The sequence below is a fragment of the Phyllostomus discolor genome, chromosome 2 (genome assembly GCF_004126475.2).
Source record: "Phyllostomus discolor isolate MPI-MPIP mPhyDis1 chromosome 2, mPhyDis1.pri.v3, whole genome shotgun sequence".
Taxonomy (NCBI): domain Eukaryota; kingdom Metazoa; phylum Chordata; class Mammalia; order Chiroptera; family Phyllostomidae; genus Phyllostomus; species Phyllostomus discolor.
In genome coordinates this window covers 392,512-419,628 of record NC_040904.2, presented here as the reverse complement: position 1 = coordinate 419,628, position 27,117 = coordinate 392,512, and the positions used below count along the sequence as shown (strand labels likewise).

Below are 27,117 nucleotides of genomic sequence, written 5' to 3'. Positions count from 1 at the left end.
GCAACCAGGCCCAGGCCATGGTGAGCAGGTCAGAGGTGCGAGGAGGACCCCAGCCAGACCCCGCCGCCCTGCATGTGCCCGGAACAGGCGGGGACGTGTCAGAGAGAGAACCAGGCAGGCCCTGAGGTCAGAGAGCCTGCGTCCACAGCCGGGCCGTGGGCTCCCGGGGCCCCGGGGCCCCCAACCGAGGAGCGGCACCCCAGGACGGGGCTGGGAGAGCAGGCGGGGCTGCGGCAGACGCCCGAGGAGTGGTGGCGCCCTTCTCCGCCATCACCGAGAAACGGTCGGGACAGTCGCTGAACGTTCGGGCTGAGCTGCTCAGAGTTAAGAAAATTCCTTAGAGAAAACGTGCTCGTTCAGCTTGCCCAGGACACAGTCACCTCGGCGTCTCTCGCTGCCGGCCTCCCCGGGCAAACGCGAGAGCGTGCCCAGGGACCCCAGGCCTGGCCGAGGGGGCAACAGCAACCCGTTTCCCACCTCGCTCCCTGCGGGAACGTGTAAACCCCCCGGTGAGATTCTGCGTGAGAAAAGCCACTGACGGCCAAGTTACAACCTGACAGTTTAATAAAAACGGCCACGTCCCGACAGATGGCTCAGCCCGTGGGCTCTGAAAACCTGGCACGAAATCAATGTGTCAGGAAGGCCGCCGCGCCCCGAGAAATGCACGTCTCCCGGGAGGGCTGCTGTCTGTTTACATTTAAGGTACCCATTTTCCCACCCACACGACAGTTTAAAAAATGGTTCTAGAACTCAGGGACGGAAGGAGGAAAGACTTTTCCCCGACATGAGTGTTTTTAAAACGTATTTCCCAGGCGAGAGGATGCTCCCCTTCTCGCCGCCCCTCCTGCCGCCGCCGTCCATTCTGCCCGCCCTGGGCCCAGACCTGCCTCCGAACTCCAGTAAACACACCTCAGCCGGCGATCCCTGAACCCCAAAGGGGTCTGATCAACAAAACCACAAAACCTCGGGCTCCGATTTCCAACCGTGGCCGGAGGTGGTCGCCTACAGGACGGACCGGCGGCCCACAGGCAGAAGCCGCTGGTTTCTGGAGCTTCCCTCTGCGCGGTGATCTTTCCCCCTAAAGCCGAGCCGCTCCACACGGTGGACAGTCCTTCGAGCCGCCCCCCGCCCTCTCCCGCCTCGCCTCCTGTGGCCCCTCACCCTCTGCACGGTCGGGACCGGCCGAGGGGCTCCACCGGTGAGTGGAGGGCCAGGTGTGGCTGGCCACTGCAGAGGGCACTCCCTGGGCAGACGGAGCTGTTCGCACGGAAGTGGACCCGTCGCAGGCGGAGAACACGGAGCCGACACGCCTGTACCCTGACCCGCCCACGCTCCCTGTGGCCGGCGACACACGCTCTGTGACCCACAGAAGCCGGGCTAACTTCCCAACCACACTTTTCCTTGCGTAAAAATGCCCAAATGCGAGATTTGACGGGCGGCCTCCCTTCCTGTGTCACTCCCTGTCCTAACACGCGGTGAGCGGTTGGGACGGACCCTCACCTCCATCCCCCGCCCCCCTTCCTCGGACCCCGCCGCCAGGAACCGCTGTCCTCCCAGACGTGCCCGGTTCCCGTGACTCACACTCAGACCCACCTTCGAAGGGCGGCCCCGCGGCTGCTCGGCGGCATCCCCCCCGGCTGCCTCCTTCCCGCTCAAGGTGGGGGCACGCGCACGCTGCCCTGGGCGGCAGGCGGTTCCAAGTGCAATGACGGAAGAACACACCTTCGTTCGGTTCTGGAATATTCTCTCAGTGCGTGGACGGGGGGAAACGCAGGGTTTGCAATGAGAGGAGCCAGGCCGGCCGCCGGCCCACGCGGCCGTGGCTCCTGAAAGGGGGGATGTGGCTCCGCCCACTCACGCACCCCCGGAGGAGCCGGGGGTCGGTCTGTTGTGTCACAGGCAGGGACGGGACGGAAGTCCGGGGAGAGCTCGCCTGGGTCCCCACTGCGGCTCCCTGTGCGGTGCGCTGTGGGTGGGTGGCCACCACGTCCCCCTGGGAGGGGGGGGGGTCTGTCCCTGCTCTGGGCCTGGAGGGACGGGGGGGGGGCTCGGCCTCACTCGGGGGACACAGAGTCCCCTCAACCCCCCCAGCCGACCTGCATGAATGCCAGCGCCCCCGCCCCGGGTGGGCTCTCTCTCTCGGAAACGCGCCGACATGCCAGCTCCGCGGCGACCCCCCTGGGGGGTGGGGGGGGACCTCCGGCCAGCCGGACCCGGCCCTGCTCCGCCGTGGGAGCCAGGCGACACCGCGCCGGCGAGGCCGCCGAAGCGGCACTTCTGCTTGAAAGTTCCCGAGTCGTGTTCGCCGGTTTATGGTTGTCGCGCTGCGATTACGGCTCCGTGATGAGCCGCGAGGCACACTTCACGGCGGCTGTGATTACAGGCGATTACGGCTCATCCTCCGCGTCTCGGCGGTTTTATGGACGATTAAATGAAGTTTCTGACAGTGCGGCCGCGGCTCTGGCGGTGCGGCGCTCCGGCAACCCGGCGGGGGGCGGGGGCGGGGGGCTCCGTGTCTGAGTCTGAACCTCGTGAGGAGGGGGTCACAGACCCCCGCTGCTCCCCCCACCGGCCTCAGCCCCACACGCAGCGTTTTCCGCCCGTCTGTGCCGCCAGGACTCACCTGCGGGGCCACGCGGAGCCGCAGAAGCACCGACAACATCGGGGACGGCGCGCTCCCCTTGCCGAGGAAGACTCGGGAAAGTCTGAGAACAGAAACACAGGGAGCGACCCCCCCTCTTCCCTGGAGAGGGCGGTGTGTCCTGCCGCCTGGTGCCCTGGTGCTCACACGGGAGAAGCAGCGTGTCCCCGGGCGCCCGGCCCTTCCCCATGGCGCCGATGGTGTCCCCACGCCGCTGGCTCCTTCCCTGTCACCGAGTGGCCACCGCACAGGGTCACCGGCCCCGCAGGTGCCTCAGCGTCTGGTGAGCGCTCACCTGGGGCGTGGGCTGAGCAGGCTCTGGGACAAGGTGTCACCGATGATTATGAACACCCGAGTGTCAGGAGAGCTGAGACCGCGGCCCCCGACTTGGTCTCACGGGACTCCGCGAAGAACCACTTTCACTGCGTGAAAACAAAATGCATCGACAAATGCCGAGTTTCCACCTTGCAGGGCCTTCGAGAAAACCCGAAGGACACCCAGCTGGGAAGACACTTGCGCCCACGGAGCGAGAGTGTGGGAAGCCCTCACCTGGGCCAGCGGCCCCTCGCTCGGACCCTCTGGGGGGACTCGGAGCCCGTCAGCTCCTGCCCCCGGCGGCCCCAGGCCATGGGGAAAGGGCTGGCCTGGCCGACGAGGGCCCCCACGTCGCCCTGAGGAAACGCAGCCTCCTGCGCACACGGCTGCGTCCTTGGCGAGAAGTCGGCACCCTCCCCACCCTCCCCCCAATATGTGGCTGGGGAGTCCAGCTGCGGCGACGGGCGCCCAGGCTCTGCGTGACTCAGCCCCCCGCCCCGGGAGCCCAGCGTGGGCGCAGCCTGCCCTCCCCCCACGCACGCTCAGGGCTCGCCCCGAAGCCGAGGGCGAGGCACCCAGCCCCCAGCCCCCAGCCCCCAGCAGAGGAAGGAGCGCGTCCCCGGGGGCGGCTGTGTGATGGACGGACCTCAGACCTCAGTCACCTGCCCTCCCTCTGCCTGCACCCCGCAGGTGCCAGGGCCGCAGGCGTTTCTCACGGACAATCAGTGCAGCTGTGACTTTCCACACCATGAACACGGGCGCGCTGCAGAATTCCGGGCCTGGCGTCACCACTTTGACCGATCCTGTGCCGAAGGAATGTGCCCGTCAACCGCCCAGCCGTCAGCCCCGATCGGCAGCTGCGGCTTCCCTCGTGGGGGAGGAGCTACCGCCTGCCACTCACGTCCCCAAGAGAGTCCCCGGAAACCGCTGACGAGCGTCCCCGGGAGCGGACACGGCCCCTCAGACCGACGCACGGCCCCGCTGGACGGCTGCGCTCACCGGTTATGTCCGCTCACGGTGGCAGGTGCGGGGGGAGGCCTGTGGGCCCAGCTGCCACTCTGACGGCTCGAGTGTCCGTGACGGCGGAACTCTGGGGCCAGCGCCGAGAAGGACAGGGCAGCTCCTTGCTGGGGGTCGTCTGCAGACGCCTCACAAGGCGTAGGGAGGGTGAAACTGCTCGGCAGTCAGGGAGGGGGCGCGGGGAGGCGCGGGAGTGCCAGGAGCACAGCCCCCCACTCGCTCTGGGTCGCCCGGAGCACCAGCGCCGGCTGGCCCGGGGGTCCGTGCGCGCTGGCCGGGGTGGGCTGCGGGCTCGCACAGCGCTGGACGCCGGCCTCCAACAGAGCGTCCCCTTCTCTGACCAGAACCCGCCGGCGGTGGGGGCGGGGGGGGGGGCGGGCATTAAAGCTGAGGACGGATCTCTGGCAGGGTCTGGGAAGCTGTGTACCTGGGCTGGGGTCTTGATAGCTTCCCTTCCGCACGCCCCTGATCTTTATCTTCTCAGAAATCTGGGAAGTTATTCTGCAACTGCTGATGAGTGAAAGAAAAGCCAACGGCTTGCCACGTTTGTAAAACACCATGAAAAGTTACATCACGTTTTTCTTGAAAAGCAAAGACTACTGATAAATTTGATGGTGAAGATTCTCTACTCGGCCCTCCTTAAAGGGCACGGGGTTCCCTCAGCGGGGAACCCAACCTGTTCGTTGGAGAATGCAGCGCCATCCGCAAACTCCACCACGAAAGGAGTGAACAGAATTTATTTTTTCATTTAAAGTGGGAAATATCCAAATTATGCATTTTCCCAAGGAAACAAATAAAAATACCTCCTTACCAAGTGACTGATGTTACGTGAGGAAAACGTGAAGTTGAGACAGACACAAAGAACACACTGAACGTCACGTACAGCCCGATTTCCCGAAATGGGCTGCCACCGGCATTTCATCGACCACAGCCCTGCACGTTCACCCGCCGCAGGCTCCGGGCGGGAGCAGGCAGCTGCGGTGCCCGCGGGCGGGAATTCCAGCCACGGTCCTGGGGGCCGCGTGGCTCCTGGGAAGCAGCGATCTCCCGTGGAGACGCCCCTGAGCCCCGCAGGAAGGCCCCAGCAGCGGGGGCGGGGCCACTGTCTGGAGGCCAGGCTGCGGGTGGCACAACCCTCTCACCCTCGGAAGCACCCCAAGTCCCATGCCCACCGGCTGTCCGGGAGCTCTTGGGGGCTTCAGTCTGGTCTGCGGTGCGCTCCCCAGTCTCAGCCGCTCACGTGTTCCGGGGGGCTCTGTCACCCTGAAATGACCACGCCCCGGGCGGTGCCTGACACGGCGGAGCTGCACCCCCATAGCTCGCAGCCTCGCCCGGGGGACCAGGAGGCGGGGCTCTCTGCATCAGAGGGAGGCTCAGATGCTGTCCTGACACGGGCGAGAACAGCAGGACCTGAGGGCTCGACCTCGGAGAAGCCGAGTTTCACACAGGAAGGAAGACAAACAGCACAGCGGTTCGCTGAGAAACGTGGACACGCGGTTTCAGAAGCAAAAACCACATTTGCATCGGATGACCTAACAGTTATGGTGAACGGAGCTCGGGGTTGACCGGCCTCGGTGCAGAGTCCATCTGCCACCTGGACAAACAATTCTATCTGCTGCCCCTTTTACAGGGAGGAAAGCATGACCCGACGTCTCCAGCCAGAAACCAGCGGGTCCGCACCGCAGTGCGGTCTGTAGCGGCTGGGGTGTCTTTCCCAGTTGAAAACAGTTTTAAAATGAAGGGGGACACTTGGAGAGGACCTCCTAGTGTAATCAGCTTTTGACCTGCGTCCCCGCAGTCGGCTCTGGGCTGCGGAGATCTGTCAGCAAGTCAAGATCAACAATCTTCTTCTCGGGAAGGAGGGAACGGGACAAATGGCTCGGGAGTCCTGACATGCGTGAGCCAGGCCGGCACGCCGTGGAGCCCCCATAGAGTCAGAGGCCCGGGGAGGGCCTGAGGCCCTGAGTCTCCCGGCCTCTCAGCGTCACGTGCTCAGCAGCGGCGCCAACAGCGGGCTGGTTCCTGCCTGTCCATCAATTCTGAGCGCACATTTCCCGGGAGACACGTTTGCGTTGTCACTTTTCTCGTCCAGCGTTCCTGTCTTAGACCCCCGTGAGCATGTGCTTGTAGATTTTACTCACGTGCCTTAATTCTGTGCCTGGGGGGGGGGGGGGGGGCGGGGACAGTGCATAAATAATCCGTGAAAGGGAGCGTTTTGTACCGTCTGGGCCCAGTCCCAGTGCAGACTCTGCTGTGCTCCAGCCACGCGGTGCGCATCTGTGTGACGTCTCTGAGCCTCAGGGCGCTCCCCGAGAAAGCAGGGGTGAGAGCGTCGGCCCCACGAGGCAGTGAACCGGAGGGATCGCGGGGCAGTGAAATGGAGAGAAAACACCTCGCACGGTGAGGGGGCTTCGCCGCGGCCGAGGACCGGCAGGGCCGGGAGGAGGAGGCCCGTGAGCCGAGTCCGCTCCATTCATAGTTGAAGTGCTTTGTTCATCGTTGCTTCTTTGCATTATCAGATGTTTTTAGGTTGAGAATTAGATTGTTTGTCTTGATTGGCGGTTTTGGGTGCCCCCCCAAACATACCTGGGAGGCAAACACCTGGGTGGCTCACCCTGGCCCCCACCCCCGCTCCCGCGTCTTGTGGCGCCCTCTCTGGGCCGGCCTCGTCGGAGGGTCCCGCCCCTTCCCCCTGAGCTGACCCCCACCAGCTGCCACGGGCGAGCCCCCCGGGCTGTGAAACCCGGGAGCGCAGCCTGAACTCGGAGGGGGAGAGCTGTGGTCTGACCCCGCTCTGCGCCCCGGGCACATGGACCCCTAAGCTCGGCTGAGTTACCGGCCACGAGAAGGGGCCCTTCCCACACCCCGGGCAGGTATTCCTCCGCCCGTTTCAGAACCCACCCAGAGGCCCGTTACACCTCACTGTGTCTTGCTCTGTGACGAGCTGAGCCTGAAGTCTAGCCACAATAATAAAACATCCCATTCGGTCCTCAGAGAAGATTAGCCCCGGGAGAAATGCTCCCAGTACTCTCCCGGCCACTCAGCGTTACCCTAGCTGATTGCCCCGTCTGGTGCTGTCAGCCCCGCCCACCCCGTGAGCTGCGAACCGGGGGGACAGAGATTTATTTGTAAGGAAGCTCGGTGGGGGTTACAGCCAGATACACGTGCAAGGAGAGGCGGCCCCCTCACCTGCATGTCCCGCAAGCTGATGAGCTGCACCGGGTTTGGGGTCTGGGACCAGCCAGCCTGTAAGGCCTTAAATTTTTAAAAAATTTTTAAGAGTGGGCAGGGAGGGAGAAAGAGAAGGACATCGATGTGTGGTTGCCTCTCACACGCCCCCTACTGGGGACCTGACCTGGCCTGCAGCCCAGGCATGGGCCCTGACTGGGAATCGAACCAGCGATCCTTTGTTTCGCAGGCCCGCGCTCAATCCACTGCGCCCCGCCAGCCAGGCGCTGTGGGCCTTTTGTTTGAGCCCTTTCTATTCTTCTTTTAATGAGACTGACGCTTCTCACGCATCTCTTTTGCTTCTGCAGGAGGGATTTTTGAAACTGTGGAAAACGAGCCTGTTAACGTGGAGGAGCTGGCGTTCAAGTTCGCGGTCACCAGCATTAACAGGAACCGGACCCTGATGCCCAACACCACGCTGACCTACGACATCCAGAGGGTCAACCTGTTCGACAGTTTCGAGGCCTCGCGGAGAGGTACCGGCGGCCGCAATTCCCACGGCTTCTCTGGGGGCCGTGTCTGCTCCGCGGGTCGTCTGACCTCGCGCGGCTGGGCCCCGGGAGCCTGAGCCCTGTCCCAGTGGGGGGTGGTGCAGGCTGTCTAGGGCCCGCCCTGCCCCGCCCCCAGACCGTGGCCCCGCCCCCGCCCGCCCTGTGGCCCCGCCCCTACGCCATGGCCCCGCCCCGCCCCTCTGCGAGTCGCCGCTGGGCTGCGCGGGGCAAACCCCTGGCTGGACCTGCGTTCCCGCCCGAGGCTGAGACGCCGCGGTGAAACGGGCAGAGCCGGCAATAACACTCCGCGCCCGGTCGCCTCCACGGAGCGCGGGGAAACGCCCGCGACGCACCTCAGTCACCGCTGAAGTTCCACAGGGGCCCACTCCGGGTTCGCCACCCCGACTCCTCTTAGCCCCCGCCCGCGCGCCCGTGGGAGGAGGCAGGCTGCAGACCCCGGGTCACCACGCGAGAAAGTGACGGCGTTCCTGTCGGTCACACGTGTCAATACAGAAGTCAGAGCAGAAGAAACACGCAAGTGGAGCCGCACGATACAAACACACACACACGAGCGCGGTGCTTGGGTCAAAGGTCAGTGCGCGCTCTGCGGGCGCCCAGCGCGGAGACGCGAGCCGCGGCGAAAGTGGGTGGATCGGAGTCGGAATTAAATGTAAAAAGATGAAACCCGGGAGACCAGTCCCTGCGGGTGGCCCCCCCGGCTCTGAACCGGAAGGTCCCTGAGGAGTGGCCTTCAGGACCCGGCACAAATAACGCCCCTGTCTCATCCCAAACTCTCTGATCACAAACCCCGCGCACGTGGTTCTGTAACACGACAGCACCACCCTCGAGCACGCCGGGGGACGACCCAGGGGAGATGTTGGAATTAAAACTACAAGTTATCACCGCTGTCCGCTCCAGCAGGCACTCCATCCGCGGGGCCTGCGCCCTCAGACGCACGGGGGGGATTGGGGGGGGGGGGTGATACCCCCACGCTCCGGGCCTCGTGCCAGAGCACACGGACTCCGGGCTGGCTCAGCTCCGAGTGGAAGCGGGAGCTGCTGCCGCCCAGAACCGGCGGCTCTTTGTCTCGGAGAAACAAAAGCACCCAAACAAACCGGCTGCGGCGACTGCCGAGTTCAGGCTGACTTCCCAGCGGCTGAACACTGGTTGTTTCCTCCTAGAATTACCCAGCTGGATGTGCCGCCCCGCGCGCTCTTCCCAGAGTCTCCGTGGTCTTGACAAACAAAACATGCAACTTGCTTCCCAGGAGCAAAGACGAAGAGAAACAGTGCAATGACTTCCTTCTCTCCGCCGCAGGACCCCAGTAGTAGGAGCGTTTTGTTTTAAAGAAGGAGCTGCCTGCACTGTTGGGTGGGCCAAGGAGTTCGTTAGTTTTTTTCCACACGGTGGATCCAGTGGTGCTTAATTGTCTGTAACTTCATTTCAGGCAATTTTGTTAGATTGTGTTGTGACAGCTGTCAGTTAAAGAATGACGTTTCAGCGTGCATTTAAAGAAACGCTGTCCAAATGGGTGAATTTTTGTGCAGCCGTTTTAATACTGAAGCTGGAAGAAGATACACAACATTTTTGGCATACCATGCTTTATTATTTCAAGGAAGGTAAAAACACAACTGAAATGCAAAAAAAAAAAAAAAGTTTTGTTCAGTGTGTGGAGAAGGTGCTGTGACTGATCGAATGCGTGAAAAGTGGTTTGTGAAGTTTCTGGGTACTGTTGACATTTTGGCCAAGTAACTCCTTGCCACGGGGCCGCCTTGGGCATTGGGAGATGTTTCGCAGCCCCCCGGCCTCTGCCCTACAGTAGAAGCCGGCAGCGGGAGACACAGCCAATGAACTCAAAATATCCAGATCAAAAGCTATTGGTGAAAATAAAAAATGTGTCTTTTATTTTATGTGGAAAATGTGATGGGCTTTTTGGCCAACCCTATATATGAAACACAGTTGTCTCTAAACACACAATAAAACTTTATACTTTATATTTAAATGGCATTTTCAAGTTTACAAGGCATCTTCACACAACCTGTCTCCAGGGGTCAAATCTCCCTCCCTCTGACTCTGTCTTCCTCTCACACACACACACGCGCACATGCATCGCTGAGTAAATACCTCAGGGAGCCAACCACACTTCAGCCACACAAAATTGAAGGCTTTCTTTGTGATCTGAAGCACCTGCTGGTGCTTGTAAATTAAACGCCCCCAAAGCTGCTTAAACCCAGTGATTTGCTGGCACGAGGAGCTCGGGAGGGTTGGCTGAGTCTGAGCAGAACACCAGCAGGAGTCCCAGTCCGTCGCCCACGCCGCACAAAGCAGCCACCCGCAGACTCTCGCCCTCGCCCACAGAAACGGCTGCAGGACACACGCTGCCTCAGACAAGGGGAAGTCCCAGCCAGCGCTGAGCGCACAGGTTACGGCCTCCTAGCCCCGGGCTGCGAGTGTCCCCTCGCAGGGCTGTCCTGGCTGCCCCGTGGGCACCTGGGGGCGGCTCTCCAAGCTGTCCTTGCTGGCTCTTCTCTCTAAATCGACTTAGACGATCCTGACTAAACACTGTAGCTTTTCAACTTACTTTCCTTTGTAGAAAGACATCTTCATAAATATTAACACAATTTCACGTATAAATTTTTGCATAATTTGACTCAAATATTCAGTTATCTCTCAGCAGTTTCAAATTCCTTTAAACTAGCGTTAAGGTATACGTTTGAAATGCTTTTAAGCCCCTGTTCGATGCCAGCCCGAATTCACGTCAGCGTGCAACGCGAAGGCAGTGCTTGCGGGGGCTGTGGAGGATGACCGCTCCTGACCCTCGTGCAAGGGGATGCGATCGGTTTGTCTCGAGTGACCGAAGAGTATCGACACCCTTTCGCTACAGCTGGGCATCGGCTCCAAGGAACCAGAGTGAACCCTGAGACACACAGAACCACGGTAGCTGCCGTGACAAGATTTTGAGCGGCCAACGCTCGGGAGCAGCGGGGACGTTCTGTGTCTCAGAGCAGCGAGACAAGCCGCTCTGCAGTGGCCCGGGCTGCCCGGACCCCCGAGATGCCCCCCAGGAGTTTGTGACGGCTGCAGGAGGCGTGCTCCTGGGTTCCGACGAGAGTGAGTGAGGAAAGCAGTGTGCCCGCCTCCGTCTGTGCGGTGACTCAATTTGTTTTTATACATTGGAGCACCAAAAAGAAAAATAGCCCAAGATGGAATAAGCCAAAAAAAAATTAGCCCAAGACAGTCTTTTTTTCTCACACTTGTAAATATTCTAAGTTTTCTCCCTAAGTCTACATAATCTTACTCTGAGAGAAGTGCATGGATGCTGAACTAATTTCCTCACACACGTTGACTCTGTTTTCTTAGGTGTTGTACCCGCTGGGTGCCAGCTGGGGCAGGACAACTGCGTCCCCCCAACCCGCTCCACCCCCCACGCCCCCCCACCCCGCCTCAGGCTGGGACATCAGCGGCTGGAGAGGGTCTCCTGGCCCCCTGTCTGCCAGGCAGTTCCTCATTCTGTCGCCAGGCGGCGTCAGGGCCACTCCATGGTCTTCGGGGGTCTTCCAACAGGAGCTGCAGCAGCCTGCAGGGCGCCGCCCCCCGGGACTCCCTGGGACCCCCTGCCTCAGCCCCGCCTCTCCCCACGGCACCGCCGGCCGCCCCGGGAGTCACCAGCCAGCACTGCACTTGGTCCCCACGGGCTGCAGGGACGCCCGTGGACTGGCGCATCCCTCCGAGGCCCAGGAGGAGTCTGTGACGGGTCCCACGTTCCATCCTTGGCTCCCAGCCCCTCGAGGGTCTGGATGCCGGACTAGGAGCGCAGGGGCGGGGTCTTGGAAGGAAAAGAAAAGGGGGAATTCACGGCTCTTTCTCTCTCTCTCTCCCTGTCTTCCCCTCCTGTGCCCCCTCCCCCATCCCACCCCCCCTCGGGACGCAGCCTGCGACCAGCTGGCCCTGGGCGTCGCCGCGCTCCTGGGCCCCGCGCACAGCTCCTCGGCCAGCGCCGTGCAGTCCGTGTGCAACGCGCTGCAGGTGCCGCACGTGCACACCCGCTGGCGCCCCCCCGCGGCCGACGGCCGGGACCCCTTCCACGTCAACCTGCACCCGGACGCCGCGGCCATCAGCCGGGCGGTGCTGGACCTGGTCCTCTACTTGGGCTGGAGGGCCGTGACGCTGGTGTACGAGGACAGCGCAGGTACGCTCGCGGGCGCGCGCCGCATCCCCTTGCCGCGCGGAGGGCTCCGGAGGCTGATGGGGTCTCCGGATCCAGGGGCACCCCATCCGGCTCATCCCAGGTCCTTCTGGGGCCTGGGTTTTCCACCAACCATTTTAGGAGGATTTTTTGGAGAAACGTCGCCTATTTGGTGTATGTTGTTAGTCAGGCAGAACGTTAAAGACGTCACTGCGTATCCAGGTCTACGGACTTGGGGCCTGGACGCCACCCCTCACTGGAGCAGAGCACGCTGGGAAACGACCAGGGGAGGCTTCTGACTTGAGGGCTGGCTGCACACGTGTGTCTAGAAGTTTCTAAAGCAGGTTAACAAAGAGGGTTCCCGTTACCGGCAGGGGTGTGCAGGCTTTCGGCATCTCGCTCGGGGCCACACTGGAAGAAGAGGTGTCTTGGCCCACACATCACACACACTGCGACCCGTAATCACACCAATAAAATTCCATCACGTTTTAAGTAAATTTACGATTTTGTGTTGAACCACATTCACGGCCGTGAGGCCGCAGGTTGGACACCCTGACAGAGGTCGTGTGGATAAAGCTGACAGCTTGGCGGGAAGGGGGCGTGGCCCGTGGGTGGTGAGCCCTTCACAAAGCCTTCCTTGTTGCACCTGCTCATCTGAGGGTGCGGACAGGGTGGCTCCGGCACCTGCCCCGGGCAGACGCTTTTCTGACCCCGCCCACTTGACCTTTCCTTAAGGGCACCTTCCACCTGCCGCCTGGGCCCGAGGCCATTTCCCCTGCGGGCGGGCAGATAGACAGACAGACGGGACCCCAGGGGCCCAGGCCGAGGGACGCCCGGACCTACCGCTGGGCAGCCCGGCAGACCGCCCCGCCCCCACAAGGTAGCCGGAGCTGGCGGGTCCGCCCTTCTCCGCACCCGAGTCCTGGGCACCGCCCCCCCCAATGTTTTCCTGTAAAAACACGCGAGTGAAGTGAGGAAACGCTCCCAACTCCCAATGCCATCGGCGCGCGCGTGCGTCCTCGCCACGGGAACGCGCCCTCCGAGGCTGACGCCCCCTCTGCAGGACACGAAATGCACTTTCACCGAGTTTCTGCCACTCCGTGGAAAGGCCACGCCGCTCTCCCTGTGGTCACGGGCAGGTGAAGTGAAACGACATAAAACCTGTAGGTGACGGCGGGGCAGGAGGCTCAGGAAGGAGACAGCGCGCCTGCAGTCACGGAGAAAGAGGGGTCCCTGCTCCCCACGGCCCCGTGGCAGCGCAGTCACGCCCGCTCCCGCCACACCAACAGGCTCTGCGTGGGGGAGTCAGAGCCCCCACCCGCGGCTCCGTGGCCCCTGCGAACGCCCCGGGGCCTCAGGGAGCTCCGCCATGGGGCGAGGCCTGGGGTTCTCGTCTGCGGTGACGGGGCGACAGTGCCTGCTCCACAGGGCGGCCGCGGGACTGACCGCGGGGCCCGTTTGCGGGGTCCGTTTGCGGGGTCGGCGGCTCGGGACAGGCGAGCCTGGGAGGGGCCCGCGGCTGGTCATCGGGCCGCCACACTGGCGTGACGAGAGACAGGTGCCCGCAGGGCTGTGGTGCTGACCACAGCTATTTTACGCTAAAAAAATCAAGAAGGATGAGGAGCACTGGGTCTTAACCGGTTCTCCGACCCCCCTGCACGCCTCCCCCACTGGACCCTGAGGACCAGCTGACGCACACCCCGCAGGGCACACCCACGCCGGTGCACGGCGCCGGGGGAGCCTTTCGCCTGTGCGCCACTGAAACAAAGGGTGTCTCCTGGGGAAGAAGCTGAAACTGGAAAACGAAGGCACCGTTCTCAACCAGGGGTGCTGGGCGCCCCCCACAGCGCCCCTCAAACTCAGGCGGAGCTGCTGCTCCCTCCCCGGGGCTTGTGGCTGGCCCGTGGCGGGGGCACAGAGCGCGCACAGGAGGAGGGAGAAGCCGATGTTCTGGGAGACGGCAGCTGCTGACCAGCAGCTCCGTGCAGGGTGGCCCGGGTCACCGCTCCGGCCGGAGGGCCGCGGCGCAGTGGGTGGTCTCGCCCCGGAGAGCCGGTGCGCTGACGCCGGGGCCGCCCCGCAGGGCCACGCCCGCGGCCAGTCGCACATTCTCCGGGCTCCGCCCCCGCACACACTTCCCTTCCCGCGGCCACGCCCAGCGGGTGTTTACAGACTCCGCTGTTCCGGCTCTTGTCGTCACGGCCTCTAAAAACGCCGTGGTCTCTGGCATTGGTTTGGTTTGGTTTGTTGACTTCTTTTATTTATTTATGTGTTTGCCCCTCTTAATGTCCTCAGCCGACACACATCGCCGTCTGTTTCAGGCGTGCCCCCCAGGGAGGGGACGTCGCCCCCGATGCTGTGCCCACACCTGGCGCCGCACGTGGTCATCACGGTGCCGCTGACCACAGTCCGCGCGCCGGACTTCACCTCCGTGACTGTTCTGTGACGGCCCCCGAGCTGCGCTCCTCCGTCCCTTCCCCTCCCCCGCCCACCCCGCCCCCCTGGCGGCTGTCAGTCTGTTCTCTGTGTCCCTGAGTCTGTTTCTGTTCTGCTTGTTTGTTTATTTTTAGATTCGAGTGTTGACAGATTCGCATTTACTGCCACTTTGTTGTTCATATTTTTTGAACGATTTATTTTTAGAGAGGGAAGGGAGGGAGAGAGAGAGAAACATCAATGTGCGGTTGCTGGGGGTCATGGCCTGCAACCCAGCATGTGCCCTGACTGGGAATCGAACCTGCGACACTTTGGTTCGCAGCCTGCGCTCAATCCACTGAGCCACGCCAGCCAGGGCTTGTTCTTCATATTTCATGTCTTTTTTCTCCTTCGAGAAGACCCTTGAACGTCCCGTGTGATGCTGGTCTGGTGAGGACGAACTCCTTCGGGTTCGTCTGCTCACGTGGGAAACCCTCTGTCCGCCCCCCGGTCCTGAGGGGCAGCTTCTCGGGGCAGAGCGGCCTGGGCTGGGGGCCCTCCCCGCTTCTCCTCCCTGGGGATGCTCCTTGCCAGTCCCCTCCGGCCTGCACAGGTTCTGCTGAGAAGTCGGCTGGCAGTCTAATTTTAATCGAGAGGATTTTCCGATTCAACAGACAATCACGGCAGAGCGAGAGCATAATGAGCCACCTCTAAGTCGTTTCTGTGGCAGGAACTGGGAGGTCACACGGAGCCGCCCAGCTAATTAGCAGGCACATGGTGGTCACAGGGACACACTTGGTGTACGGCCCGCCGAGGTGCACGGCCCCCCAAATCCTCGCTTTGGGGGAGCAGGTGCTATCTGTGTCTCTGAGCACCGTTGGAAACTTCAAGCACCTTTTTATGTGCACGAGTTGTGAGGTCCAGACCTACCCTGTTAGGACGCGAGCTGCTGGCTGCCACCTGGAGGGGACGTTCCCTCCAAACAAGCTCAGAAGGAGCTCGGGGGAGCAGGGCTCCCGGTCACAGGTCACCACCCCCACCCCCGCCAGCTCCGCGGGATCGCCCCCGGGGTGAGGAAGGAGAGAGGGGTCAGCACGGTGACCTGTAGCCCTCCGATCGCTTTGGGGACCACGTGCGTGTGGCGGCGAGCGGCACTAAACCGTGCTTCGGACTCTCTTCCAGGGCTGATCCGCCTGCAAGAGCTCATCAAAGCTCCCTCCAGGCACAACATTCGGGTCCGGATCCGGCAGCTGCCGGCGGGCAGCAAGGACGCGAAGCCGCTGCTCAAGGAGATGAAGAACGGCCGGGAGTTCCACGTGGTCTTCGACTGCTCGCACCGCCGCGCCGCCGAGGTCCTGAAGCAGGTGAGGCGCCGGGCGCGGCCGGGCGGGGCGCTCGCTTCCGCGGCTCAGGAGCCTGGTGGGTTCCGCTCCTCCGTGCAGCCCGGGTCCCCGGCCGCCCGTCCGGGCTGGAAGGTGCGGTTTTCGGGGTTCCTTCCCGGAGCCGCGGGCTCGGGGACTGTGGGTGTCTTCGCCGAAGTCTCCTGCCACGGCGGAGGGGTCGGCGGTCCCCCGCGCGCGCACGGCGGGGCGCGGGCAGATCCGGACGCAGAGGGGGGAGGGGAGGGGCCCGGTGCGCCCGGTCTCTCCCTCCATCTTCACACCTGCTGGAAGACGGCGCCAGGTGTCTGTGCGCAGAGCCTGACCCGTCGTGAGCTCAGCGTCCTGGGGAGGGGCGGGGCTCTTCTGCCGCACGTGCGGGATTCCGTCCCAGCAAAGGTGCTTCTCCGTCCACCTCGTCGGGACAGCGAGGCTAGTGTGGGGGGGAAGCCCACGGTAAACTGTCGTCTGAGGAAGATGTTAGTGATGTTAATAATAATAATAATAACCGCCCTGGCTGGTGTGGCTCAGTGGACTGAGTGCCAGCCTGCAAACCAAAGGGTCTCTGGTTCGATTCCCAGTCAGGGCACGTGCCTGGGTTGCGGGCTGAGTCCCCAGTAGGGGGCGTGCAAGCGGCAACCACACATTCTTTCTCCCTCCCTTCCCTCTCTCTAAAAGTAAAATAAATAAAAATTTTTAAAAAGAGTCTTAAAAAGAAATAGCTGCCACCACAGAGTAAACTTCTGAGCGCTTGAGGATACAGCCTCGTTTTTGCGCTGGAGAAAGAAAACTCAGAACCAGACAAGAAGAGGAAGCGGGGACACCAGCTCTCACCCCCCGGGACGCTGCTGGGCAACGTCTGGAGACCTCTTTGTTCGTCCTTCTGGGGGCCGGGCAGCCTGCTGGCAACGGGTGCTCGGAGGCCGGGGTGCGGCTGCACGGGCGGCCCCCCTCAGGCCCCCCCTAGGCGGCCGAGGGCGAAGGCGCCGGGGCTCAGAAGCTCGGACAAGCACAGGGAAGGGAAGGCCGGCCAGGTGCCGCGCAGGGGGCGTCGGGGAAGGCCAGGGGCTGGCAGGGGGGCGGGGAAGCGCGGCCCGGCTGCGCGCACGGGGCCTGACGGGGACGTGTGCGTCCCTGTGGCGGCGGTAACGCCCCCGAAGGGGACACGGCTGTGACCGCACTTCCTGCGTTAGCGGTCAGGCGTGCCACGTGCTTGCGTGGGGCTGGGCGCCGTGGCCGCGCGGAGAGCGCGTGGGGTCCTCGGGGCTTCACGGGACCCCCGGGAAGCTGCCGGGACTGGACGTCCCATCCGGCTCGCAGGGGGCCCAGGGCTCTGAGTGACCGGATTCCACTGGCCCCCGAGCCTGGTCAGCACCGGCAGAGACCACCCCCCGCACCCCGCAGGTGTGCCCGCCCCTCTGGGCAGCCCGGGGGGCCCAGATGAGGGTCCCGATCCCAGCCGCCCCTCTGCCGTCTTTTCACCTGAGGAAGAAGAGGGGGGAGGCTCCACCCCTTCACCGAGGGCACACCAAAGCCCACACCAAAGCCCTGAGGGTCCCCTGCGCCCCATGGAACTGCCCCCACGAGCCCCCACCCTCCTGATCTGCACGTGGTTTCCTGGGGGCAGAGGCCGGGTGCCCCCTCGAGACCCCACTCTGAACGGCCAGCCTGCCTGGGGTCTCCAGACCCCGTGGCCCCCGCGCCGCACCCCAGGGACCTGTGCAGGCCCCGGCCAGAGCGGAGAAGCCGGGGAAACACCGCACTCAGGTGACGCTGGTGTTGGCGCCGTCACCTCTTCGGGGACCGAGCTCACGGCTGAGGCGTTTCCCCCCAGGGGGCGGGGGGGGGGTCCCCTTGGCAGAATTCTCTCCGCGCACACTTTGCACGACTTCCCCGAGTTCCCCTGCAGCTCCGTCACAGTTCACCACTTTGCAACCGTCCTGAAGGAAAACACACATCGAATCCACCTTAAGGCAGACATTTGACATTTGTCGAAAAGCAAAAACTGGGGGAAAGTCTGTAGTTATTCTTGGGCATGCTAATCGCTCTCGAAAAGTAATTATTTCCATTCATATCGAACAAGCACCGTGGGATGAGCATCTGAAAAGCCACCTCCCAAAAACCGGTTGGAGACTCAAGCGTCGAGACTGGGTCAGGCTCCCGGCACTCAGGGCGTCTGTGTGAACCAAGCCCCTTCGCCGGTCGCTGCCGTCTGAGCGCGGCCCTTCTCCCCCTGCCCACCGGCCGCACCGGCGGCCACCTCACTGCTCTGCCGAGACGCTGCTCTGTCTCCTGACCCTGCCCCCAGGCGCAGACCCCGGCTCCGGGCTCCTCTCCTCCCGAGCGCCCCTCCACCACACACACCCAGGCTCCTTCCCACACAGCTCCGCCAGCACCTGCCCCTCGCTCACCCCGCCCAGGGTCATCCCCTCTCAAGCCCCCACAGACTCTGGCTGGCTGGAGAGGAACTTAAGGAGGAGCCCAGGGAGGGAAGGCCGTGGGTCGGAGCCCGACGGCCCAGGCCGGGGGAGGGGCGGCCAGCACAGCCGCCTGGGAACCGGCATTGTGGTTGGTTTGCAAATGCAGTCCGGGCGGGGGGGGGGGGGGGCACCGAGCCTGCTCCTCCTGCGAAGGTCTGCAGCCACCTGGCCCGACCCAGCCCCGTCCAGGCAGGAGCCCGAGTCCAGGCAGGAGCCCGTGTCCAGGCAGGTCCGGCACCCCGTCAGGTGCCCACTTCACTGCCTCTCACTGGTGGTTGCCACCGCCGGGGCTGTTCTCTCCGGCGGAACCTTGCCCGTGCTCCCCCGCGGGAGCGGGAGCAGAGGCCGGTCATTTCCCGGACCTGCCGTCTCCCTGGTGCTGCCCAAGCCCACGGGAAACCTGTAACGAGTTCAGGACCCGCGTCGCCCGATCCCCTGCGGCCCGTCGGCCCCCAGAAGGCAGCCGCCTCCTGTGACCCCCTGGCCGGAAGCGCGGGCGCCCGCCCCGGTGGGGCGCAGCCGAGGGGAGGGGGGACCCGGACCCGCGGCCCGAGCCACGCCCTGAGCTGGGGGTCCCTCAGGCGTCTCCCGTCCCACCGTCCTCCCCCTCTCGGCGCTCGGCCCGCTCAGCGAGTCTCTCCTCTGTGCCTCGGGCTCCTCCAAGGGACGGGTTCACGCTGCCCCGGAGTTCCGCGTGCGGAGAACGGGAGTGCACGTGAGCCCGCGATTCCGCTTCTTGAAGATAAACGCGCCTCCTCCGGAGAACTGCCCGCTGCCCCCCGCCCCCCGCCCCCATCCTCCGACGGGGCAGGGAAGGCAGGTCACCGCTGCCGGCACAGCCCGGGGACCGCCCCCGCCGGCTCTGGATGGGGGGGAGGGGTCGCGCCCCGCAGGGGGCGGCGGGCAGTCCCGGGGCCGACGAGCCTGGACGGGCTCCCTCTGCCCAGCGGCCGGCCGTCCGTTCTCGGTCACGGGGTCGGGGCGGGGCCGCGCCCCAGCGCTGCGGCGACAGTGACACGTCGTGACTGAGCCATCAGCCTCCGTAACAGGCTCCCGCGCCAGGACCGTCTGCACAATCACATCGCATTTTCTCTGTTTTCCTTTTCTTCGCATTAACGTGAAAACGAGGCCGGGAGGAAATGTGTCTTCGCGCCTGGCTTCCCTCGGCGCGCATGCGCGGGGGCGGCGCCCACTGGCCAGGTCACTCGGTGCCTCGGGTCCTCCCTCCGCGGAGTCGCGCCCCACGGCGGCCAGGTCCGCACGCGGGGCGGAGAGGTGGGGTCCCTGCCGTGCCCGCCCTGCCCCCCCCACCCGTCCCCTCTCCACACGGAGCCCCCAAGCCTGTGCCTGGGCCCTGGGCCCGGCCCCCGCTGAGTCCAGTCTCCAGGGTCCGTCTGATCAGCGACCCACAGAACCGGCCGAAGGCCCAGGAGCCGCCGGGTAGCGCGCACTTAGCTCCGGCCGGCCCGGCGCCAGCGGGGAGGCGCGCCCGCGATCCACGTCCAGGAAAACGTTCTGTCTCCAGGGGCGTACGCAGCCCGCAGAGGCTCGGTCACTTCCCCGTGTCCAGGCCAGCGAGCGGCCGGCCGGCACCGGCACCGCGGCTCGGGGTTGAGGAGGCGGAGGAGAAACACCCTGTTCTGCTCCGAGGTGCCGGCTGGCCCTCAGAGCAGCGGCCGGGACACAAATCATTGTAACCTTTCAGCTCGTGAAGTGTGGGTGCTCCATCTCACTCCCAGACACCCAGTCCTTTCGAGTCTAAATGTCCCCAAGAAAACGCTGGCCGTCTCGGAAGCCGTAGCAGAGCAGAGAGGTGGCAGGCGCCTGGCGGAGACGTTTGCTCTCTCTCATGCAGCACACCCCCGTGGGCCCCGAGTGCAGGAGATGGAGACGCAGGAAGTGAAAACAGCAACGCACTCGGGTCCCCGCCCCCTTAACACAGAAAGGGGCCTGAAAAGCCAACCTGGTGAGTACAGGCCCCCCTCCCCCGCCCCCGAGCCTGCCCGCGCGCGGAGACCCCGAAGCTGATTCCTGAGCAGTGCCCACTGGGCTGAGAGCCTTGGCATGCCGGGAGGCCCGCGTGCAAATTCTGCGTTTCCCCGACACGGCAGACCCGCCACCGTTCACGGACGCCCGCTCTGCGCCGGGCTGAGCCGGGCACCCGACCAGGATGACGCCCTCTCGTCTTCTCGCACACCAGCCGGCACAGGGGAGGCGCACGAAGACCCTGGGCCGCACACGCTCAGTTCCAGGCGGATTCCAGCCTGCCTGCGACCCCCGCCTCTCGGACCCCCCCCCCCCCGCCGGTGCTCTCCCCCGCGGAGCGGCCCCGGGTGCCCACGCACGCTGGTGGTCCGAGCCCCCTCGCTGGTCCGCACGCACAGGACTCACGCCCGGCCTCAGGCTCAGGAGGCCCCAAGTGAATGGGGGGATGACCACGCAGGCCGCCCTTATGCAGCGCTCCCCGGGTCCTCTGGGAGTCTGAGATGGTTAACTGATGATGAGCTCATTATTTGGATAAATCCTGGCAACATCATCGTGATGAATCCCTCCTTATAGTAACGGGATGATAATTTGTAGCGTGTTACATAATTACTGTGGTGGCGCATTCCCACTGTAATTAGGTATCTCTCGGGCTGACACTAAGACTGACGTACAGTCCCTGGGCACAGGGTTCGGCTGTAGGAGCGGTCCGTAGACGTGAGCGTGTTATTACACACGCACGAGAATTTACTGGCCTCGGGATAACCAGCGGTTCGCTGAAGGGTTTGGAATCGGTCCACATTTTTGGTGTACGGGACTGAGGAGCCTCGAAAACCTCCGAATCCCAGACTTGGGAAGGACTGAGGTCTGTTGCGGCCCAAGTCGGTCACAAAGACCACACACGCGCCTCAGAAGGGCTCCAGCGCCCAGTTCCAGCCACATCGCGGTGCCCCTGCCACAGACGGCACAGAGAGGTGGCTCCGCCTCGTGCCCCTCCAAGCGGCCTTCCCGGGGTGGGGGGGGGGACTGTGGCTTCCATCAGTCTCCTTCACAGATGCACGAGGCCACCAAAGGACCCCCCCAACCCCCCCCCGCTCTGTCCTCCAGGCCTGGTGGCCGAGTCCCCTGTCACCAGGGGGGCCCTGTGGGAGCCAGATTCGGCCATTTACCCGGCCGACCCGTGCTGGCTGTTTTCTCGACTCCGCCTGCATCAAGGGCAGATGAAACACCCTGAACGACCCCCGTGCGTTAGACAAGGTCGTCCCACAGCTCTGCTGCGTCTGTAAAACGGGGAGGTCACAGCACCCACGTCACACAGACCTGGGCGGGGAAGCGTTGGCCGTGAGGACGCCCGTGAGGCACGGGGCCTGGCCTGGAGGCTGCCCCGGCCCATCGTCACCGTCACCGTCACCGGCACCATCAGTGAGACACCGGGAGACGCAGGGACCGCCAGGCCCAGCCGTCACCGCGTCACCTCCCTCACCGGCCCCAGCCGGCCCCGGGAGAGGGTCTCACTGTCTCACGGAACCCTCGCCCGACCGGCTGAAACCTCTGCGCCACACGGAACCCACTGCGTCCCCCCAGCCAGCCACCCCCTCCCGCTCCCCACCTGTCCTGGGACTAGAACCACCCCCCAGTTCCTCACGCCGGAGACCCAGCAGGGCGCCGGGGCCCATCGTCCTGTTTATGGTTCGCAGACGCCTTCCTCTGCCTTCCGGGTGTGCTCGCGTCCAGCCTCCTCGCGTCCCTGCCTCTCCTCCCCGCACCCACGCTAGAGACCTGTCTGTGGTCTCCCCCGGCCCCGCGGCCCTGCCCTCCTTCCCCACCCCCGGCCTCCAGGAGCCTCAGCAGCTGTGCCTCCGAGTACACACTGGACCCGCATTCCCGAGCGCCCCAGCCCCCGCTGGCTAAGCGCGGGGGGACACCCACCTCAACCAGCCTGCTGCCGCCGCCGCACCGTGGCTGCGTCTGCTACGTGAGTTCAGCGGGAATGTGATACGAGTGTTTGTGCAAACTGCCCTTCCCAGGGAAAGGTGACTCCGTTAGGAGATTAAATTTCCCAAACGTCGCCGAAGGGTTTAGAATGAGGTTCTGACCGACTTTAATGTCTGGACAGATGTGACTGGAGAGTGTCGTAGGTCTGGACCTGGGACGGAAGGAGGCGGAGGGAGGGGGGCCCCGCCGGGTCCGGGACAGGTCGCCCCCTCGGAAGCAGGCCCTGGCTCCGGAGGCCCGTCCTCAAGACCGAACCCCCCCCCCCCCCGTCCAATGGCTGGCACCCGACAGCCTCTGGCTCCTCGAGGTCCAGAGGGGCTTTACACAAGTCCCCGGCCTTCCTGCACACACACCTGTTCCTGCCGCGACCAATTAACAGACGGATGTCACACAAAGGGGCCGGCACGGAAATCAGACCTGGCCCAGGTGCTCTCCCTACGCTCTTTCTTCACGTGGACGGATGGACGGTAACGTTTTACTCCTGACCCCATGTGGACAGCCCATCGCAGCGGGGGACACGCGGCAGCAACCGGCACAAGGCCGCTCTGGGCACTGCTGCCGCTTAGAACGTGGGTCTGGTTAGCAGCAGCTGGTGCTTCTCACGCCGGCTGTGCGTCACCGGGGGGCGGCTGGCAGGCAGCTGTGCCCAGGCACACCTCAGGCCACGGACACGACAACGTCTGGGGTGGGGGTCACGGCGTCGGTGTTTCCTCAAAGGCTGGAGACCCTGGCGCCCTGAGGAACAGTGTACACACAATTCCTTTGTCAGCCTGGCAGTCGGCAGGCAGGTGGACACAATGAAGCCAACAGAACAAACCAGAGGAGGAGGCCGAGTCACTACGACCTCGCTGGGCCGTGAACAGCTCCCAAGACCCGCGGGACCACGCTGGAGTCGGTGGGCCCCTCCCCCAGAAGCGCCCCTCCAGGCAGGCCCCAGGCTCCCGTGTCCCCGCCCCCACCGCCACCACCGCGGGAGAAGCTCCGCTCCGTCAACGCGGCAGCCTCAGGCCTGTGCGGCGCTTCGCTGCGGGCGGGAGCCCTGGTCCCTCCACCTCCTTCCTCGGGCCACCGCCCCCCCAGGGTCCCAGACGGACGCTGCGGAGTGTGTTCTCGGCTCACGTGGTTCCGCGCGGCCCGGTCCGCCCGCCCACCTGGGAGCCTCCTCCTGCTCGAGCCAGCGCGGCGGGCGACCCTGCCTGTGCTCTGCGGGGGCTGGGGGTGGGGGGGCAGCCTCTCCCCAGCGGGCCCGCCCTTCGGCGAGATCCGCTCCTGGAGCCAAACGAGCGGCTGCTTCCCGCTCCCCTCGGGGAGCCCGGCCCCATCGCCCCCCCCCCCCCGCCCACCCCCGGCCCTGACCCTTCGGCGGGAGGGAGGAGGCTGCGAGGGCGCTAGAGCCGGAAGCCACCCCCAAAGGCCGCAGGACCCCGTGGGGAACCCTTTGTGCTCCGCTGGCCTCTCCAGGAGGCAGGAGGAAAGGGCTGGGTTTGTGGATGGGATGCCTGTCTCCCGTCTCTCCGTCTGTCTGTCTGTCCGCGCATCCACAGAAGGGCAAACCCTGCATGGCTTGTGCCTGAGGAACGTGCCCGTGGCAGGCGCGTGTGTGAACGGAGGGGCCAGGGCGTGCGGCCCTCTCGCATGCCCTTCGGGGCGGGGGCAGCACAAGCACCAGAGACACCCACGCGCGGGGCCGCCGGAACCAGCAGAGCAGGGGCTCGGCACCTTCCCGGGGCGGCACGGGACGGTCGGTGTCCCGAGGGCCCGGTTGTCCAGCGCCGCGGAGCTCCGTCCGCGCTGCGGCGCCGCGGGCCGTTCCCCAGGGGCGGCTCCGGGAGCAGTAGCCGCGCTGCTCGCAGAACGGGTCCGCGGGCGCCAGCAGCAGCGCCTGAACCGCACCGGCAGCCGCGTCCTCACACCCGCGTGTGTGTGACGTGACGCGCTCTGTGCCACCGAAGCCGACCTCGGCGGAGCCAGGGCGGCCGCCGCGCCGCCGCGCCGTGCCGCCCCGCGCCGCATCAACAGAGCTGCGGTTCAAAGGGAAAAGTCAGCGTTGCACAGAACTGTCGGAAAACTGCTGGTATCATGATCACACTTTTTATCTTAAAACCGCTTATTTGTCTTGCTCTGACACTCTCTTAACCCTCCGACGACGTCTAGCTGAAACACGAGCTCACGGAGGAAAACACCCTGCGTGGCTGCAGCGCTTTCATCCATCGAGGCCGCGCCTCCCCACCGCAGAGCCCCGCCCGCGGACCGACCGCCCTGAGGACGACCCTTAGGAAGCACCACCTTCGCAGGACCGCCTGTGCTCCCTTCTGGAAATTTCCCCTGTGCCCCGGTCCTCAGGAGTCCTCCCAGGTGGCCTGTCAGTGGTCCCGGGCTGAACCTGTCCCTCCAGGAGGCTCACGGGCGGGTCGGAGCGCACCGCCCAGGCCCGGGCGGGGCAGCCAGACCAGCGGCCTCCCCCACACACCCACGAGAAAGGGGCAGAACTGCGAGCCGTCTCCTCGCCGCCTCCTCTTCGCTCTCCCCGACAGTGACTAGGAGGCACCTCAGACGAGCCTTCGCCTCCCAGCACAGCAACAAAACACTAATAGAAACAGTCAGTCGAATGGCTGCTTTTTAAAGAAGCATCACACAACCCTGGCTGGTGTGTGGTCCGTGGACTGAGCGCGGGCTGTGAACCAAAGGGTCACCGGTTCAATTCCCAGTCGGGACACACGCCTGGGTTGTGGGCCGGGTCCCCCCACCCCCAGCAGGGGGCTCGGGAGAGACAACCACACACTGATGTTTCTCTCCCTCTCTCCCTCCTCCCTTTCCCTCTGTCTAAAAATAAATACGATACTACAAAAAAAAAAAAAGAAAGCCTCCACGCTCTATTCTCCGGCGAAGCCATCTGGTCCTGGCTGTTGTTCTCGGGCGGCTTCTGATCACCGCTCCAATGTCACGGCAGGCGCTGCTCTGTTCACATGTTCCGCTTCTTTCCAGGTCCGTCCGGAAGGCTGAACGCTTCTGGAAACGTACCCATGTCCCCACGCTGTCCAATTTGTCGGCGTGTCATCGCCGGCCGTGATCGGCAGCGGCCCTGGGTGCTTCTGTGGTGTCAGCTGTAACTGCCCCCCCTTTCCTCACGATTTCACTCACTCGAGGCCGTTTTCTTCCGTGATGAGTTGGGCTAAAGGTGGATCGGTTTGTTCACCTTTTCAAAGAACCAGCTCCTAGTTTCATCATCGATCTTTTCTGTTGTGTTTTTCAAATATCTGTTTCATTTATTTCCACTGAGATCTCCGTTCCTTCCTTCCGTCACTTCAGGTTCTGTTTGTCCTTTTTCTAGTTTACTTGAGGTGCCTATTGTTTCTGGAGCCTGGGTAAGCAGGGGACCTCCTCTCAGGACGGCCTTGGCTGCGTCCCGTGCCCTCTGGGAAGTCATGTTTCCCCATGTCCCGGGTGGGTGGTGCCTGGTTTCCTGTCGGACCTCCTCTCGGAGCCGGGTTCCCAGGGCAGGTCGTCCATCCGCACGTGTCCCTGCCTCTCCCCGTTCTCCTGCCACAGCTGCGAGCCAGCTCCATGCCCCTGCAGCCAGAAAAGTCAGTGGATTTGACTTTGACCCTCTCGGATTTGCTTTGTACCCTGATCCGTGGTCTGTCCTGGAGAACGCTCCATGGACACTTGAAACGAAATGTAACCAGTTTCTGAGTGAAATGTTCTATGAATGTCCAGTGTGACATTTAATGCCATTATTTTATTATTGTCTGTCTGGGTGGTTTATCCATTGATGTGAGTGGCATGTAAAATCCCCTGCCATTATTGTAGGACTGCCAATTTCTGTCGTTGTGTCTATTAATAGTCGCCTTTTGCATTCACGTGCTCACAGGCTGGGCGAGTAGATACATGTGGCTGTTTCAGCCCTCCTGTGGACCATGGCCGACCCCTTCGCCACAATGTAGCGTCTCATGTCCCCGTCTCGGATTCTTTGTTTCGAAGTCTGCTCTGTCCCACGTGAGCACGGCTGCCCCGGCTTTCTTTCCCTTTCCGTCTGCCCGCAGTGCGGTCCCCACCCTGCACCCTCCCCCCGTCTGTGCGCCTTGGACTTGAAGCCGGCCTGTATGAGCAGCACACACACGGGTCGTGCCCGTGGTCCATCCAGGCACCCAGTGTCTTCCCGTGGGGGCCTCTAACCGGCTCTCGTGCAGAGCACCTGCTGGTCGGCAGGCGCTCGCTGCCATCTTGCCCATCACGTCTGTGATGTGACTCTCCCCGTCCCTCCCCCCACCGCCCTCCTCTGCAGTTTGTGGGCTGTCTGGGCCCTCTGTTGGCTCCTCTCTCGGGTCTGTGCGCACCTCCCCCGGACCGTGGTTTGCGGCGACCGCAGGTTTACGCAGGCCATCCGGTATCCACGGCCGTTCCCTGGGCGCCGGTATGTGCTCACGTTCAAGTCGATCCCACGAGGACCGCATTCCTACACGCCCCACCCCCACGCCTCGTGCTCTCGGTGCTGTGCGTGGGGTTTTGTTCTGGGCCTCACTGCAACAGTGTCAGTTTTTATGAAAAGGCCTGCGCCTCCAGGGGCGACCAAACACCCCCAAGGCTGTTTTCAAAGAAGCATCAGCCCAGGTGAAAAGCTGGAAATGGGCAGCTTTGTGTTTCTTTTTCAGTCCCAGAAGCAACATTTTTTTAAAGATTTTACTTATTTATTTTTAGAGAGGGGAAGGGAGGGAGAAAGAGAGACAGAAGCATCAATGTGTGGCTGCCTCTCGCATGGTTCCCCACTGGGCACCTGGCCTGCAACCCAGGCATGTGCCCTGACTGGGAATCAAACCTGCATCCCTTTGTTCGCAGCCCGAGCTCAATCCACTGAGCTACGCCAGCCAGGGCAGAAGCAACATTTTAAACCCCCGTGTCCAGCTCTGTACCTTGACTTAAAACTCGCCCCCGCCCCCCCTCAGGGGCGAGTCTTGCTTCCATTACACCACCTGAGGACCCAAGAGAG

At 63.7% G+C, this 27,117-nt stretch overlaps 1 protein-coding gene across 3 annotated transcripts in view; it reads left to right on the top strand.

Moving 5' to 3' along the window:
* GRIK1 (glutamate ionotropic receptor kainate type subunit 1) overlaps positions 1-27,117 on the top strand; it is a 171,114-nt gene that overhangs the window by 80,984 nt on the left and 63,013 nt on the right. For all 3 annotated transcript variants that reach the window (XM_036017398.1, XM_028503948.2, XM_028503949.2), the window contains exons 2-4: positions 7,513-7,680; positions 11,627-11,884; positions 15,476-15,657. In XM_036017398.1, the coding sequence (XP_035873291.1) occupies positions 7,513-7,680; positions 11,627-11,884; positions 15,476-15,657 (608 nt within the window). The remainder of the gene's footprint in view (positions 1-7,512; positions 7,681-11,626; positions 11,885-15,475; positions 15,658-27,117) is intronic.